Genomic DNA, 13,437 nt, shown 5'->3' with positions numbered 1-13,437 from the left:
TGGCTATAAACATTCTTTTTATACACGTTACAGTGCACGTTATTAGCACTGCATAGCCAGTTATCTTAACTTCGTTCACTTCTCTGTGAATACAGCAGCCTACAGTTAATATCATTGTAATAGAACAACCACATTTGGTAATTGTGATAAAGTTTTTGGTGGTTACTGTGATCATGGTAACATCTGCTGAAAGCTGTACCTTCATGAGGCCATGATCGGTTTCGAGCAATGCTATTGTTTGGGGAAGGTTTTATTTATCACATAAACGCCTAATTACCGCTTGGCCTCGGCCCAACTAGGATCACCGCCTCTGAGTATCATCACAGCTTCCATAACCTTCTCCACTAGTGCCGGCGGACGACCGTATGACTTGATCTCCGTCATGTCCTTCTTGTTGAGAGATTCGAGGGCACGTATGGCTTCCTGCAGGGCGGGTATGGCTTCATCGAGCTCCTGTTGGGCTCCCGTTGCTATCTGTTTACACCTCAACTCCTCGACTCCAATCTTTTCACTCCTGGCTGAAACCGACTGCAACCCGAAGATATATTCTAATTAAAACGTGACTGATGCGTATGTTATGTTACAAACACATTTTCTTGGCTAACTGAATTTAATTAATTAAATTTAATACTAACAGTTAACAGACAACTGCTATATAAAATTAAGAGGTAGCTAGGTTAGCATCATGATTAAGACCAAGGTAACGTTAAAACTGCTGTCAGGTTAAGGTTGTAAGCTAGGCATTCCTCGGTTGTGAGGGCGTAAAAGGAATAAAATAATAACAAACTATCTGTTATTTTACTCCTGAAGATATCGAGGACTATCATACAGCCTACAACATGCAATCACAAAAACCCGTTTAAATAAATGCATTTGTCATAACATCAATTATCTTTTATACTACCAGGAAATCCAAGAAACCTTTCCCAAGATGCAAGCAGTATTGGTTTACTAGATGCAAGACGCATGTACCTTCTGCTGTTCGTCTGCCTCGCGTTTCTGCTGCACTAGTGTGACCAGATATTCCTCGCACTGCTTCTGGAACTGCGCGACCTTGACCTTAGCCTCCTCAAGCTCTACCGACATGACCTCGACCTTGGAGCGCGTGTCATCAATCTTGTCGAGTCCGTTACGCAGCTTGTTAGCTGCGTTACCCAGCTCCATCCTCTTCTCAGACAACAACCTACATTGCAAGACGTGCGACGTTAGGGTTTACGAGTATAATAATATTTATAACCATCGAACTATTTTTAAATGATCAACAGACCAATTATGATGAATCGATTATAATATTTAGTTCATCAAGCATTTTGCTCTCTACGTTGTCACACTGCATTATTTAATTATGCCTCGCCATACTCGTACATACATTTTTACTTCATCAACCAATTTGCGAAACATTAACAGAGTGACTATGATAACTCCATGTCATTTCTGCTGCCGAAAAATTTCGGATTTCATACCATCTCTGCATTGCACCAAGTTGCACTGCTACCACTGATCATCACCGTACTTACGCTTTATATCCAGATACAAGCTCCAGATAGTTAGTAGGGGTAACGTAGTTGTGTCTCTTCATCTCCACAAGCATCCTCTTGGATTGGTCCACAACAGACCTGTGAATGACCGTAAACACGCTGGCCACACACGTCTTGATCTGCAATACAGACAAGATAGTCAGTTTGGGAATTGATACATAAGCACGAATCACATGCGAAACGAGTGCTCGAGTGCAAGACAGCTACAATAATTGTGTTCTCTAATCACAGAATATATATATGTCTGATACTTCGTCAGTTCAGAAAACAATGAGATGGTATCGCAATCATGAAGGCAAAGCAAACTATAAAGTTAGCCTATATTTACTACTGAACATTCGGTGTTAGTCTCACTTCTTCAACTCAATTCAGAACGAAAATTTTCAAAGGTACAATTTATTTCCAGCTTCAGCACAGTATACCCAATTCAACTTGTGTGTACGCAGAGCCACAGAAAGTAAAGTATCTCAACCAAACAGACGTGAGATGTTATAACTGTAACGTAGTGGTTGCAGGAGCTTCTACGTATATATAGCTGACTCTATACAAGCTAACCTCCTCTGAAGGCAAATCGATACTCTCCAGGTATTTGTCTGCGACTTCCAGCAGGGCATCTGCCGGCCACTCACTGAACCAGTCTATTGTTGTGCAGTTGACAAATGCTGGGTACATCCTCAACCGATTCCTGACGCGAGACGTATGATCCAAAGTACATAATAGGCATATTTAAAACACACGTCTAAGAACAGAATTCAAACGTACATAATAGACAGTCACTCTAATGTGTACTTCTTATATTATAAAATGACAATTTTTATTGACTCTTCTATGTTCATGTTCATATCACTATTTCATGCGTATGCGTGTGCGTGCATGTGTCCGCCAAGCATGAATGTATACACGTGTCCACCGAGCATGAGCGTGTGCATATGTCCACCGAGCATGAGTGTGTGCATATGTCCACCGAGCATGAGCGTGTGCATATGTCCACCGAGCATGAGCGTGTGCGCGTGTGTTGCACATGTGTATATACATCACAGATTCGGCCATGCAGTTGACACTCGATCGACTATTACGACCGTGTCATTATAACTTGCACTCTCACCTGAAGGCATCACCTACAGGGCTCATGCAGAGGACAACGTGCAGGTTGGAGCGCACTCGCTCGACGAGGAAACTGAAGATGCTCTCGGGAGTCTCGGGGATTCCCTCGTTCCTCGCCGCCTCCGACAGCGCGTTCTTCACCTCCTCGAACTCCTCGGGCTTGTAGAGGTTCGGAACCTCCCCGCTGCTGAGCATGTTGTTGATGAACTCTAGGAACATCTCCTCAACGACCTTGGGAAACAACGGCGAACAAGGAACTCTTAGGGAGACTGACTGCACAAACGCACGTAGTTGAGTCAGCGTAGGTAAGTCCATTGCATTGCCTGCTATAAGTATTACTTTATGCACTCCTAACTCAACCAACAAGTCCTTCCTCCTAAATTCCATACACTCTAACTTCCTTGCCACCTACCTGCTCTTACACTTCATAAGTAACACTCGGCACGATTCCCGGTTCTGCTAGCTAGAGTTTTGTTATCATCTCGAAAAGGTAGAAATACAATGCTGGGAAAGGGAATCATTCTTCTTACTCAATGTTTCAATTTGGTAACAATGCTCGAAGGCACACATAGAAAAAGCATCCGCACCTGTGTGTCAGTAAACAGGAAGACTGTATGCTTGTTTTCAACTCCTGCCAACCAATATAGATTTCTCAGGTCTTCCTTGAATTCAATCGTCCTGTAAAATGTAATAAAACACATCTTCGTGTGAAACCATCGTTTGATTAATTACGTTTTCACATGAAACATCATAGGATGCTATGAAAATAATTGTAGTAATTCGCAGTGCAGAATAAAACAAAAAATACATGGCCAGAGGCAGATTAGCAGTGCAATAATTAGTGCCAGCCACAAACAACGCGTAGTTTCTGGGTATACTCATACCTGTAGAGTCGGGTGACTTCGATCTGGAAGCACTTATACCCACTGATGAACGTTGCCAGGCGCGTCAGACTCTGTCTGCCGCTACCACCAATGCCCACCAGCAGCATGTTTCCACGTGGCTGTCTTATCACACGGATTATCCTGGAAACTGGAAGCAGCGTCGTCGATACATAGCAGTTAACATTAAACATGATTGGAAAGATTTGGAAGCAATTTTCCTGATCATCCAACCATAAATTAAGTGAGGAGAGACAATCGTATGATAGCGAGTAGACATCAAAACTTTAAACAATTAACATCAACATTAAACAATCATAGCTAATTCAATACCCATGATCGTCTATTGCACATACTTTTATTATGTCAAGGTTTATTCAAACAGTCAAACCAAATAGAATACATAAACGTTATGCATATAACAAATGATACTGCAAGGGATGGCATTGGTTCAAATGCTTACATTACCCTACGGAAGAAGCTTGTCCTAATTATTATTTTACTAGCTACAATAAATAAGCTTACTATGCTCAATGGCATCCCTGAATAGCACCAGATCCATGGAAACAATTCCTGGGGTCATGTTAAAATCCTCTAGTTGGTTCTCCATGAATACCTTTAACTGCTTGAAGTCTTGGAAATCTTCGTAAATGCCATTGTCGTTACAGTATTCACCTACATGCATATACACGATACATTTCAAACACGGAAATGGGGACAAACTGAATTAAAAGTGCCCATGCTCTTCATAGTGAAGGATGGTGAAAGCTAGGATGGTATAGGTGGTAGGTGGTTTAGGGGTGGTATAGCTCCAGAACAAGTTGGTAAGGAGTGGGCTTAACAAGAATTAACACCCTAAATAAAGTTATTTTCTCCTACAACGGTGCAAGTCTAACCCTAACCATATAGTCCAACTTGAAAATAGAAGTACCATGACATACCAAAGATAGGCGGCTGCTTATTGGGACAGACGTTGTGGAATGTGGTATCAAACATGGTGCCTAGTTTATCGCTGAGAATGGCGACAAATGATTCGGAATCCCTGTCGTCTACCAGGCGGTCATGGAACACACGAAAGCACTCGTGTATCCATAGTCGAGTCATGCTGTGCTTGGTGTCATGGAAGTCCTTATGCGCACGCAGCAGTCCTTGGAATACCTACAGTGGGACAGTGCAGCACACTCTAACTAGCATAGCTAGGTGTAAGGTAAACTAATATTGTTGTGTGAGTGAGGTAATGAGCTTATTTATACCCACACGGTGACATGCTGTTTGACAAGTCATCATGGCATCACAGCTTCACAAAATAGAACACTACAGCACTAATTATATGTCATCAAGCAATGTTTACCACGCTGCCCTCTGACATAAATTGGTAGAATCGAACAGACACCTTTGTGTTTTACCTCACGGCACATATTGAAGGGCATAACAAATTATATTTTAAAATTATACAACTAAACATGAAGAGGGGAGCGTTCTAAAAGCTCTGGAATTTGCCACCTTTCATATATGTCTAGCAGACGTACTTTTTCATTCTTAGGCAGTGGTATAAAAGATGCAAACAAGTATAGTGCTATACAACATACCTTTGATATGTCCCTTAAGTTGAAGAGGTAGTGTATTTTCGTAGGGGTTGGGAGCATGCGTGCAACGATCAAGTTGTACATGTCTATTGTAGCTTGGGTCATGACCTCGGCTATGGGCTTCACATCCTCTTCGAAGTCTTGCAGTTTCTGCAAAATACGATAACTTGCCACTGTCAAGCATAGAAAGTCACAGAGAATAGTAATAAGGACGTATCTGATGAACCGACGTGGAACCATGTAAACTTCGCGATGTTTATACCTGTGTAATCATGCTACCGAATATGCGTTTGATCTGCGACTCGTGCGGGAAGGTCATGTTGATGAGGTTGAACCGACTCTGTAGTCGCTTAGATATGATTGTCCTGCCACCTCCTGGTGGACCCATAGACACCAGCAACAGCATATCCTTAAAAACAGAAAAATATCATCCAAATCAATATACTTCTAAGTAAAACAATAACTGTACAACATAACTGGTTAAAAGAAATGGCTGGGAGAGTTAACGAAATAAAAATGCCAGATTGATTGACCATATAACATTGGCAGCATCGCTGCCACTGAGGCTAACTTAATCAACCTATTTCTGCATACCTTGATGTATTTGACGATCTGCTTCTGCCGGTCATACCAGAAGCCATAGTCGAGCCACTGTCGCATGAGTTCGAGTGGGGGCTGTGAGCCAAAAGTGTCCTTCGCAGGCATGTTGAAGTCGTCCATGAAGGTGATGAGACGCCGGCCCCCAACCGGTACATACACGCCCTTCGTTCTCTTCTCCACTCTGCTCTCGATGATATCCTGCACGTTGTTGGATGTAGTCTGAAATAAACAATCCGCATAGATGAGAAAATTATTAAGACCAATTATTAAGATGTTTCTTTCTAGATGGAAACATTTATTATAATCGAAAGGCTCATATTACTCCTAAAAAAATGTTTGCATGTTCCCGGTGTTACCTGTGCTGACATGTTGACAGTAAGTATGCTGTAGGTTTTGCTGTCTAGATTGCCCAGCACGTTCTGGACAATGCTGGTCTTGCCTGTGCCAACTGGCCCTGTTACCAGCACTGGACAATTAGCCTGGATCAGGTTGGAAACCAAGAAGTCATACCGGACAGTGTCCACAGTTGGTACTATTATCCGATAGAAAGGCATGCTGAAATAAAAAAAATAAAACCCATGAAGAAAGTGGATTTCTCTACAGATGAGAGATCCTGCATTTCACCGATGCATGTAGTTACAATCAATAGAGAGATCAGATGTTTATACAGAGTTGTTATAATGGCTGCTAGATAGTGTGTGAAGATTGTATTGCGTCTGCTGATCAGCGACACATCGTACCTTGGACTGTACTTCCAGCCTGCCTTCAGTTTGTCCTCCCAGAGAGCCCAGGTCTTGTTCTTGACATCGACGTAGTACTCGTAAACGGTGTCCTTCGCTGGAAAGCTGCCTTCGAGCTCACGCAAATAGTTGTCCATTTTTTTCCTGCTCTCCTCATCGACCGAAGCGCACACAGACCAGATCATGCTGAACATGAACCACAGCTCTATCATCTGGACAAAGCTCTCGCTGACTGGATCAACCTGCAAGGTGTGTCGATAGCAGTGTGGAGGTGAACTGCACTATTGTTCTCAGTCACTACAACAGCTTTCTTCTTTTATTGATGTCATGCAATATGGACATTATTACTGGCCAGTATTCCGTCCTATTAAGGGGCGACTTTTAGTTTGAATCTATGCTTGCGTTGTTGCTATTCAATATAGAAACCATTACATCCAAGTATATGGTTAGGTCATGCTAAGGGATGTATTCTAGTTAGAAGCACATTAGCTCGAAATGGGACCGCATAATGCCATGAAAAGTCACACCGCATAACCCAGGGTGTGTTAAGAACAAGTTATGCCTACTCCATTCTTCTCGGTGGCAAGGGCATCGAAGAGCCGACAAAGCGCCACGACTCCATTCAGCTGACTGATGGGCACCGATTCTTTGCAGCTGCTACACCTGAACTCCAGCACTTTAGCCAGGTACTTGTCAAAGAGCCGCCGCAACTCTTCTGCCAGTTTCTGTCGGCAGCGTTAACACACGATTGGGATCATTACGGTAGGGTTAATTACTTCCAGTTAAAACGCATTGCCGGGTGAGATGTTGAACACGGTACATATATTATATAAGTAGATATAGTAGGAATTATATATTAAGTGTGATAATTTGAAGGAATCAGGAGTAGGGCACACCTTATCCATCTTCTTGCCTAGCCAGGAGTCGACATAGGGCTTCCAGCCAAGGTCAGTACTGTCTATATAGACCATGCCGCATCTAGACACTGTTGCTGGTGATGCGACTGACAGATCCTCACACTCAAACAGTAACGACACCTGCAATCCAATTTTAAAAACACACGCATGCATTGTCACAGCATTGGCAGCCATTGCGTGGATACACAGGCAAGCACACATGCATGCACGCTCGCACGTACAAACGCAAGCACTCAGACACATTAAACAAAAACAGTTTCTGTCCGAATTGTTCATCATAGATTCACAGATAAAACGTAGACAAAACCTGCTCAATGCACGAACTTCTTTTTAATATACAATGGACGACCGGCGGGCCGACATGAAAACGTACGTACTTGGTCAGGCATTGCAATGCGCTCGCCATTGATGAGTGTCAGCACTTTGTTGTCGTCCATGACAGAGTTCATGCTCTCGATCCACAGTGTGTCGACCGGTCCGTCGAACAACAGCCACTTCTCATCAGGCTTCTCGTCTGCTCGCGTGATGTCAGAGGTCACAGTGCAATGAAGCACAGGGTGAAGAGTGTGACGAGTACAAGATTTAGCACCAGGGAATCAAAGGTCAGCATTAGATGTGAAGTAGGAACTTCCTTGGAGATATGGTGCAGAGGGGTTATATATAGTAAATATAACATCAATGATGCATTATAATATGGGTTGTAATTCAATGGTGTCTACTACATCACTACTCTCAAATAACATTAATTTTATTATAAATAATTATCATGTATTTTAGTAGGTGAGTCAGAAGGGTTGGGGGTCTGAATGATACTGCAAACGTGTCTATTTGGGATATTGCCACGGAACATGAAAAAACCCAGTGAATAATGGAGCATCAAAACACTCGGTGAATCATGGAGTTTCATGGTATTATGTAGCAGACACTGCTCACCTGCACAGGTCTGCCTCATGACACTGGAGAGAATGCCATCTGTCCACTCGTTGGTGTTCAGGTCAAACTCCCCATACAGCTCACCAAGAGACAAGGCTTTGGGGTTTATTGGAAATTCCTGTAATGGCAAAGATAACATGATCACAAAATGAAGCTAAAATGAAATTCCTGTAAGAACCAATCTCCAATTATGCAATGGAAGTTAATAGAAAAACGAGCAGCTTGATGTTAGCTTGATGTTATGGAATTTTACGTAACAAATGTGTTTTTTGGAACGCATTGCTTGCGTAACGTGGGGTAATACTGTACTACGTCACCTTGACATAGTTGTAACCAGGCTCTTTCTGGCGCTTCAGCCTGCACATGACAGCCTGCAGCATGCGCCACACGACGCTCTTGCCAGAGCCCGTGTAGCCGACAATCATGCATGAGTGCCGCGAGTTCTTTGTCTCGGCTAGCTGGATGATCTTCAGGATCGTTATCGGATGTGGCTGTAGCTTGGCTTCCTTTAGCTCAGCTAGAATAGCTTCTTTCAGCTGTGATGGACACCACCGGACAGAAAGCAAAATATGAGTGCCCTCGTCATAAAGTTTCATAACCATAAACATATGAACGCCTTGTAAATTTCGTTCCTTAATCGTATCAACTAAATATGAAACTAGACGTGGTCTATTGAAAAGATCAAGGTGATCGAACTGGAAGATTTTCAAAGTGTCCAGCAGAGAAATGCTGGCACACACACACACACACAGCATTGTCCACCAACCTTCTCATAGTCTATCACATGCGTCTCGACTCCGGGGAAAAGGTCCGACACTATGCCATTGAAGAGTGGCAGGTCGGAAGCGGTCAGCTTGGCCACATTCATATCCTTCATGGCGAGCAACAGCACTTCCTCGTCGGGCATGTTCGGGAAGTCGCGCTTCTTGCGGCCGGCGTATCTGAGCACAGAGACGAGGCCTCGCAGGCCAAACTCGTAGTGGTCCTGCTTCGACAGCTGCCTCACTGCCAGGCTAAACAACGCCTGCACCTTCTTTGCTAAAATCTGCCACAAACAATCTAAATTCTAAGTTTAATCTTAAAATACAAGTTTCCACAAGAATATGATGTTGCATATGATACTTCTAATGCTAGCTCGTGTATGCTTTACTTATAAGAAAATATGGAAAACCTCTCTCAGATCGCTAGAGAGCCCATGCGAACTCCATTAAAATTCTGCATAGCTGGGAATGCAAATTAAACCTTGGTATTGCTGAATCCTTCACCGAAAAGCATAATTTCGGCAATCATAGCTGAGTCCGGCACGACCATGGAGATTGGCCGAAACATGGACTTCAAGTTGTCGGGGAGTTCGGTGCGACCAGCATATCCTACGCACATTAAATAAAACCATGTCCTCAACCCACGTATACGTTAGCTTGAAACATCACGTTTCTACTGAACCTAGATATTCACTATTATATTTGAATAGCAAGTGCCACACATGGTTTTTGACAATGAAACATGGCGGAGCAGTAGCACAGCTACTGGTCGCCGACACGAAAACATGCGCACGCATAAGAGAGCGTGAGTTGATAATCGTGAGTAAGAAGGCGCTCGTCAGTAATGCTCATAGGGTCTATGTCCCCCAGGGTACTGCCGTAAACGAATACAGAAAGTAAAGCATAACATACTAACTACACTACAGGTTAGGGTTAGGGAGTAGGCGTAGGCGACTCCCTAGACTCGTTAGTGGAGGAGGCGAGGTACGGTCCGGCATATTAGATAGTACCAGGGTGTGTTCCGGCAGTACCCTGGGAGACATAAACCCTCTCAGCGTCAGTAACCTGGGTTCATCGTAATGAAGATGCCGCACGACCACATCAGGTTGATGGATCTGCCCTCGAAGACGAAGCGCGTTGCTGCGGCCGACAGTGCCGACAGGATGGACAGGATCTGCTGAGCGACGACGGAGAGCACCTCTATGTTGATGCGGTTGAACTCGTCGAAGCAACCCCACGCGCCCGTCTTGGTGTGGAGAGGTTACATGTGACACAAAAACACAGCCAAAATTAAATAACACTACTAGTTCAATACAATGCACGAATGCATAGCACATCAGAAGTGTATAGGTTCAAAATACGGTCATGTGTCAGCCGTCAGCTCTCCCCACGTTTAAAGTTTCCCTTGAGAAGCAATTATACAGAAAAGCCTCCTCTAAAGAATGGCCACCTGCCTATGAAGTCCAATTTTACTGTTTCCCTCGAGTGGGTGTTACATGCAGGTAATATTTATATGTGGACAACATAATATGACAATGAAACTATTTGCAGTGTGTACCTGTGCAAGTCCGGAGTACATTCTACCCATAGACTTGTAGTCGAGGCCCTCGGAGCAGTTCACTACGATCACATACATTCCCAGAGCTTTTCCCAAGTCCTTGATGGTCTCCGTTTTACCAGTTCCAGCTGGGCCTTTTGGACTACCACCTCTGTGCAGATGCAGGGCCGTGGTTAAGGTCATGTAACACCTGTAAAAATAATCATAATAGTCTTAATAGAAGTGTCTCAGCACTGATGTAATAATTGCCACACGTGCTGTTTCTAATCTCACACATTTGGTGCATTATTGTAAAGTTTTGCAGTGAACACACGGTTATACCTGTCAGTTAGAGGCGTAATGACCAGTCTACCGGAGTTGCCCAGATATTCGTAGCCATATTGAAACTGCGTGTTTGTCTGTCGTACAATGCAGTCATCTATGTCCTGCGAAAGTGTCAATATCGGTCAGAACTAATTAAAGTTGCTGCGATTAAATAGTACGTTGATCAATTTGATTTCGAAATGGCACAACTATCCGTGAATAAGAAATTTATAGCATCTATAAAGATATCGCAACACTTACCTTATCCCAGTAGAGTCTGAGTTGACTCAGCCACTCAAACGCTGTCACATCATTACAACCAGTCTTGATCATCTTCTCAATGACATCACGGGCATGTACTTCAATTGTCACTAAGGCAACGATTTTTGCACGCTGCTGCTTTGTTAGGTTCCCCCGGATTGCCTCAGAAAATTTATCCAGCATTGCTACCTAGGGACGAAGTAAATTCACTATTACTCCATTTAGTGCCGGATGTGTGTAAACTATAGGAAGCTGTAATAATTTGTAAGAAGTGCAATATTGCATTATATGTGCAATTTATAGTCATAAGACAAGTAATTCAGGACACTTACACGATGATATCTTTGATAAAAACCATGACTCAGCATAAAAGCAAAATCATACGTGCAGCTGAGCTCAGTACCCACCTTGGCTTCACCAGCACGCACTGATAAACCCATCAGGTCCTCTTGAACACAACCTAGTTTCTATCAGCTGGCTACTTGTGCTCATAGGGCCTATGTCCCCCTGGGTACTGCCGGAACGTACCCTGGTCACTATTTGATATGGTTAGGGTTAGGATTAGGGTTAGGGTTAGGGTTAGGATTAGGGTTAGGGTTAGGGTTAGGGAGTAGGCGTAGGCGACTCCCTAGACTCGTTAGTGGAGTAGGCGAGGTACGGTCCGGCATATTAGATAGTACCAGGGTACGTTCCGGTATACGGGACCGTACCCAGGGTACGCTCCAGCAGTACCCCGGGGGACATAGACCCTCTCAGCGCTACTTGTAGTGGCGTACATTTGACTATGGCTATATACTGTTATACTGTATACACTGGATACACTTACACTACCACTATCCTTAACACGTGTGATCAAATACTTACCTGTTTTTTCTTAATGCTCTTTAATGGCTTCTTATCACCCCTTTCCTTGGTTAACGCTAATGCTTTGGTGCAGTCCGTTGTCCACTGCACCTGACTTGCTGTGATGCACAGCTAAAAGTCAAAGGTACATCTTACGATAAATATTGAATACTTTGAACATTGTACACGATGATAGCTGGAATTTGCAGCATAAATGTGAAGGTCAACAGTGAAGAGACAATGCTACCTGTCCTGGCCAATCTTTGACCCACTTGTCTCTCTTGCTGATGTTTTTCTTCAGAGCCAGTCTCGTCTGCTTCAGCTGTTCCTTAAGTGTCCAGCGCATAGTTCTTTCCACATCACACAGCCACACCTCAACAGCACCCTCTAGCAAGACGGGCTGTACAAAGTCTACGAATTCGCCGTCTGCGGAATACATGCCGGACGCTTCAAACTTCTGAGTGATGCTACTCTGCAATGTACAATCATGAAAATTACTTCTTTTGCGTCTATAGTGCACTCAACAAATAGAAGAAATTATGCGAGGTCATTCACCGAGGTCATTACTGCATTGAGGATGGAATACGTTGAAAGCTAGAAGCTGAATCTCCATAGCACCAGGAAATAGAAATCATGCGAGGTCATACACCAAGGTCAATGAGGATGAAAGACGTTGAAGCTGAATCTACACAGCACCAAAAACAACAGATACCTTTTTATTTTTCATTTTTTATTTTATTTTATAATAAATTAAATAAAAAAATAATATATTAAATAAAAAACAACAACAACAGATACCTTGCCCATCTTGAGAGACTTGATGTTGTCAAAGCACTTCTTCAGGTGAGTCTGCACCGCCGACGGATTCTTCGACTGGCCGAGGATCTCCAGCAGGTCGTCGTTCGACAGGAAGTAGAAGCGCGGGAAGATCTGCCGCTTCGTCTCGAGGTACATGTCGAGCGACTTCTGTATGTCCTCCAGCTTGGCGTTCATGTTGGTCAGCTGCTCGAGCATGCGGTCATGATGCGTGCCGCGCAGCGCGTTCGTGTCCCTGCTGATGCGCGTCATGATCGTCTTCCAGCTGCTGTTGACCTCGTCGAACTCGGCCGATTCGCGCGGCAGCTGCTTGCGGATGTCCTCGCCAAGGAAGATGTTCTGCAGGAGAGGAAGTGGCAGGGCTTCGAGCATTCACCACACGTGCGGTAGCTAGCACACGCATATGCTGTCGTACACACATGCATGCACACGCACGCACGCGCACGCACGCATGCACATACACACACATGAGTACATGCACACACACGCGCGCATGCACGCAAATATATAGCAGCTATATATTACAGGTTGCAAGAGACAATAGAATATTAATAGAATAAGTTTAGATTGCCTGCTTTTTTCAAAATAGGTATAAT

At 43.7% G+C, this 13,437-nt stretch overlaps 1 protein-coding gene across 1 annotated transcript in view; it reads right to left on the bottom strand.

The window, feature by feature from the left end:
- LOC106820816 (dynein heavy chain 2, axonemal-like) overlaps positions 1-13,437 on the bottom strand; it is a 42,197-nt gene that overhangs the window by 13,316 nt on the left and 15,444 nt on the right. The window contains exons 27-54 of the mRNA XM_014825387.1: positions 12,818-13,180; positions 12,273-12,497; positions 12,047-12,157; positions 11,183-11,371; positions 10,940-11,043; positions 10,619-10,808; positions 10,126-10,306; positions 9,542-9,669; positions 9,066-9,344; positions 8,617-8,835; positions 8,300-8,417; positions 7,744-7,880; positions 7,346-7,486; positions 7,016-7,174; positions 6,450-6,691; positions 6,066-6,264; positions 5,704-5,928; positions 5,372-5,518; positions 5,113-5,259; positions 4,465-4,681; positions 4,049-4,198; positions 3,527-3,674; positions 3,230-3,320; positions 2,644-2,873; positions 2,094-2,223; positions 1,518-1,657; positions 973-1,183; positions 278-528 (exon numbers count right to left, since the gene is read on the bottom strand). Coding sequence (XP_014680873.1) covers positions 278-528; positions 973-1,183; positions 1,518-1,657; positions 2,094-2,223; positions 2,644-2,873; positions 3,230-3,320; positions 3,527-3,674; positions 4,049-4,198; positions 4,465-4,681; positions 5,113-5,259; positions 5,372-5,518; positions 5,704-5,928; positions 6,066-6,264; positions 6,450-6,691; positions 7,016-7,174; positions 7,346-7,486; positions 7,744-7,880; positions 8,300-8,417; positions 8,617-8,835; positions 9,066-9,344; positions 9,542-9,669; positions 10,126-10,306; positions 10,619-10,808; positions 10,940-11,043; positions 11,183-11,371; positions 12,047-12,157; positions 12,273-12,497; positions 12,818-13,180 — 5,072 coding nt within the window. The remainder of the gene's footprint in view (positions 1-277; positions 529-972; positions 1,184-1,517; positions 1,658-2,093; positions 2,224-2,643; positions 2,874-3,229; positions 3,321-3,526; positions 3,675-4,048; positions 4,199-4,464; positions 4,682-5,112; positions 5,260-5,371; positions 5,519-5,703; positions 5,929-6,065; positions 6,265-6,449; positions 6,692-7,015; positions 7,175-7,345; positions 7,487-7,743; positions 7,881-8,299; positions 8,418-8,616; positions 8,836-9,065; positions 9,345-9,541; positions 9,670-10,125; positions 10,307-10,618; positions 10,809-10,939; positions 11,044-11,182; positions 11,372-12,046; positions 12,158-12,272; positions 12,498-12,817; positions 13,181-13,437) is intronic.

Source organism: Priapulus caudatus, unplaced genomic scaffold (genome assembly GCF_000485595.1).
Source record: "Priapulus caudatus unplaced genomic scaffold, Priapulus_caudatus-5.0.1 Scaffold49, whole genome shotgun sequence".
NCBI classification, from domain to species: Eukaryota; Metazoa; Priapulida; class Priapulimorpha; order Priapulimorphida; family Priapulidae; genus Priapulus; species Priapulus caudatus.
This window is presented reverse-complemented; position numbering and strand designations above follow the sequence as displayed.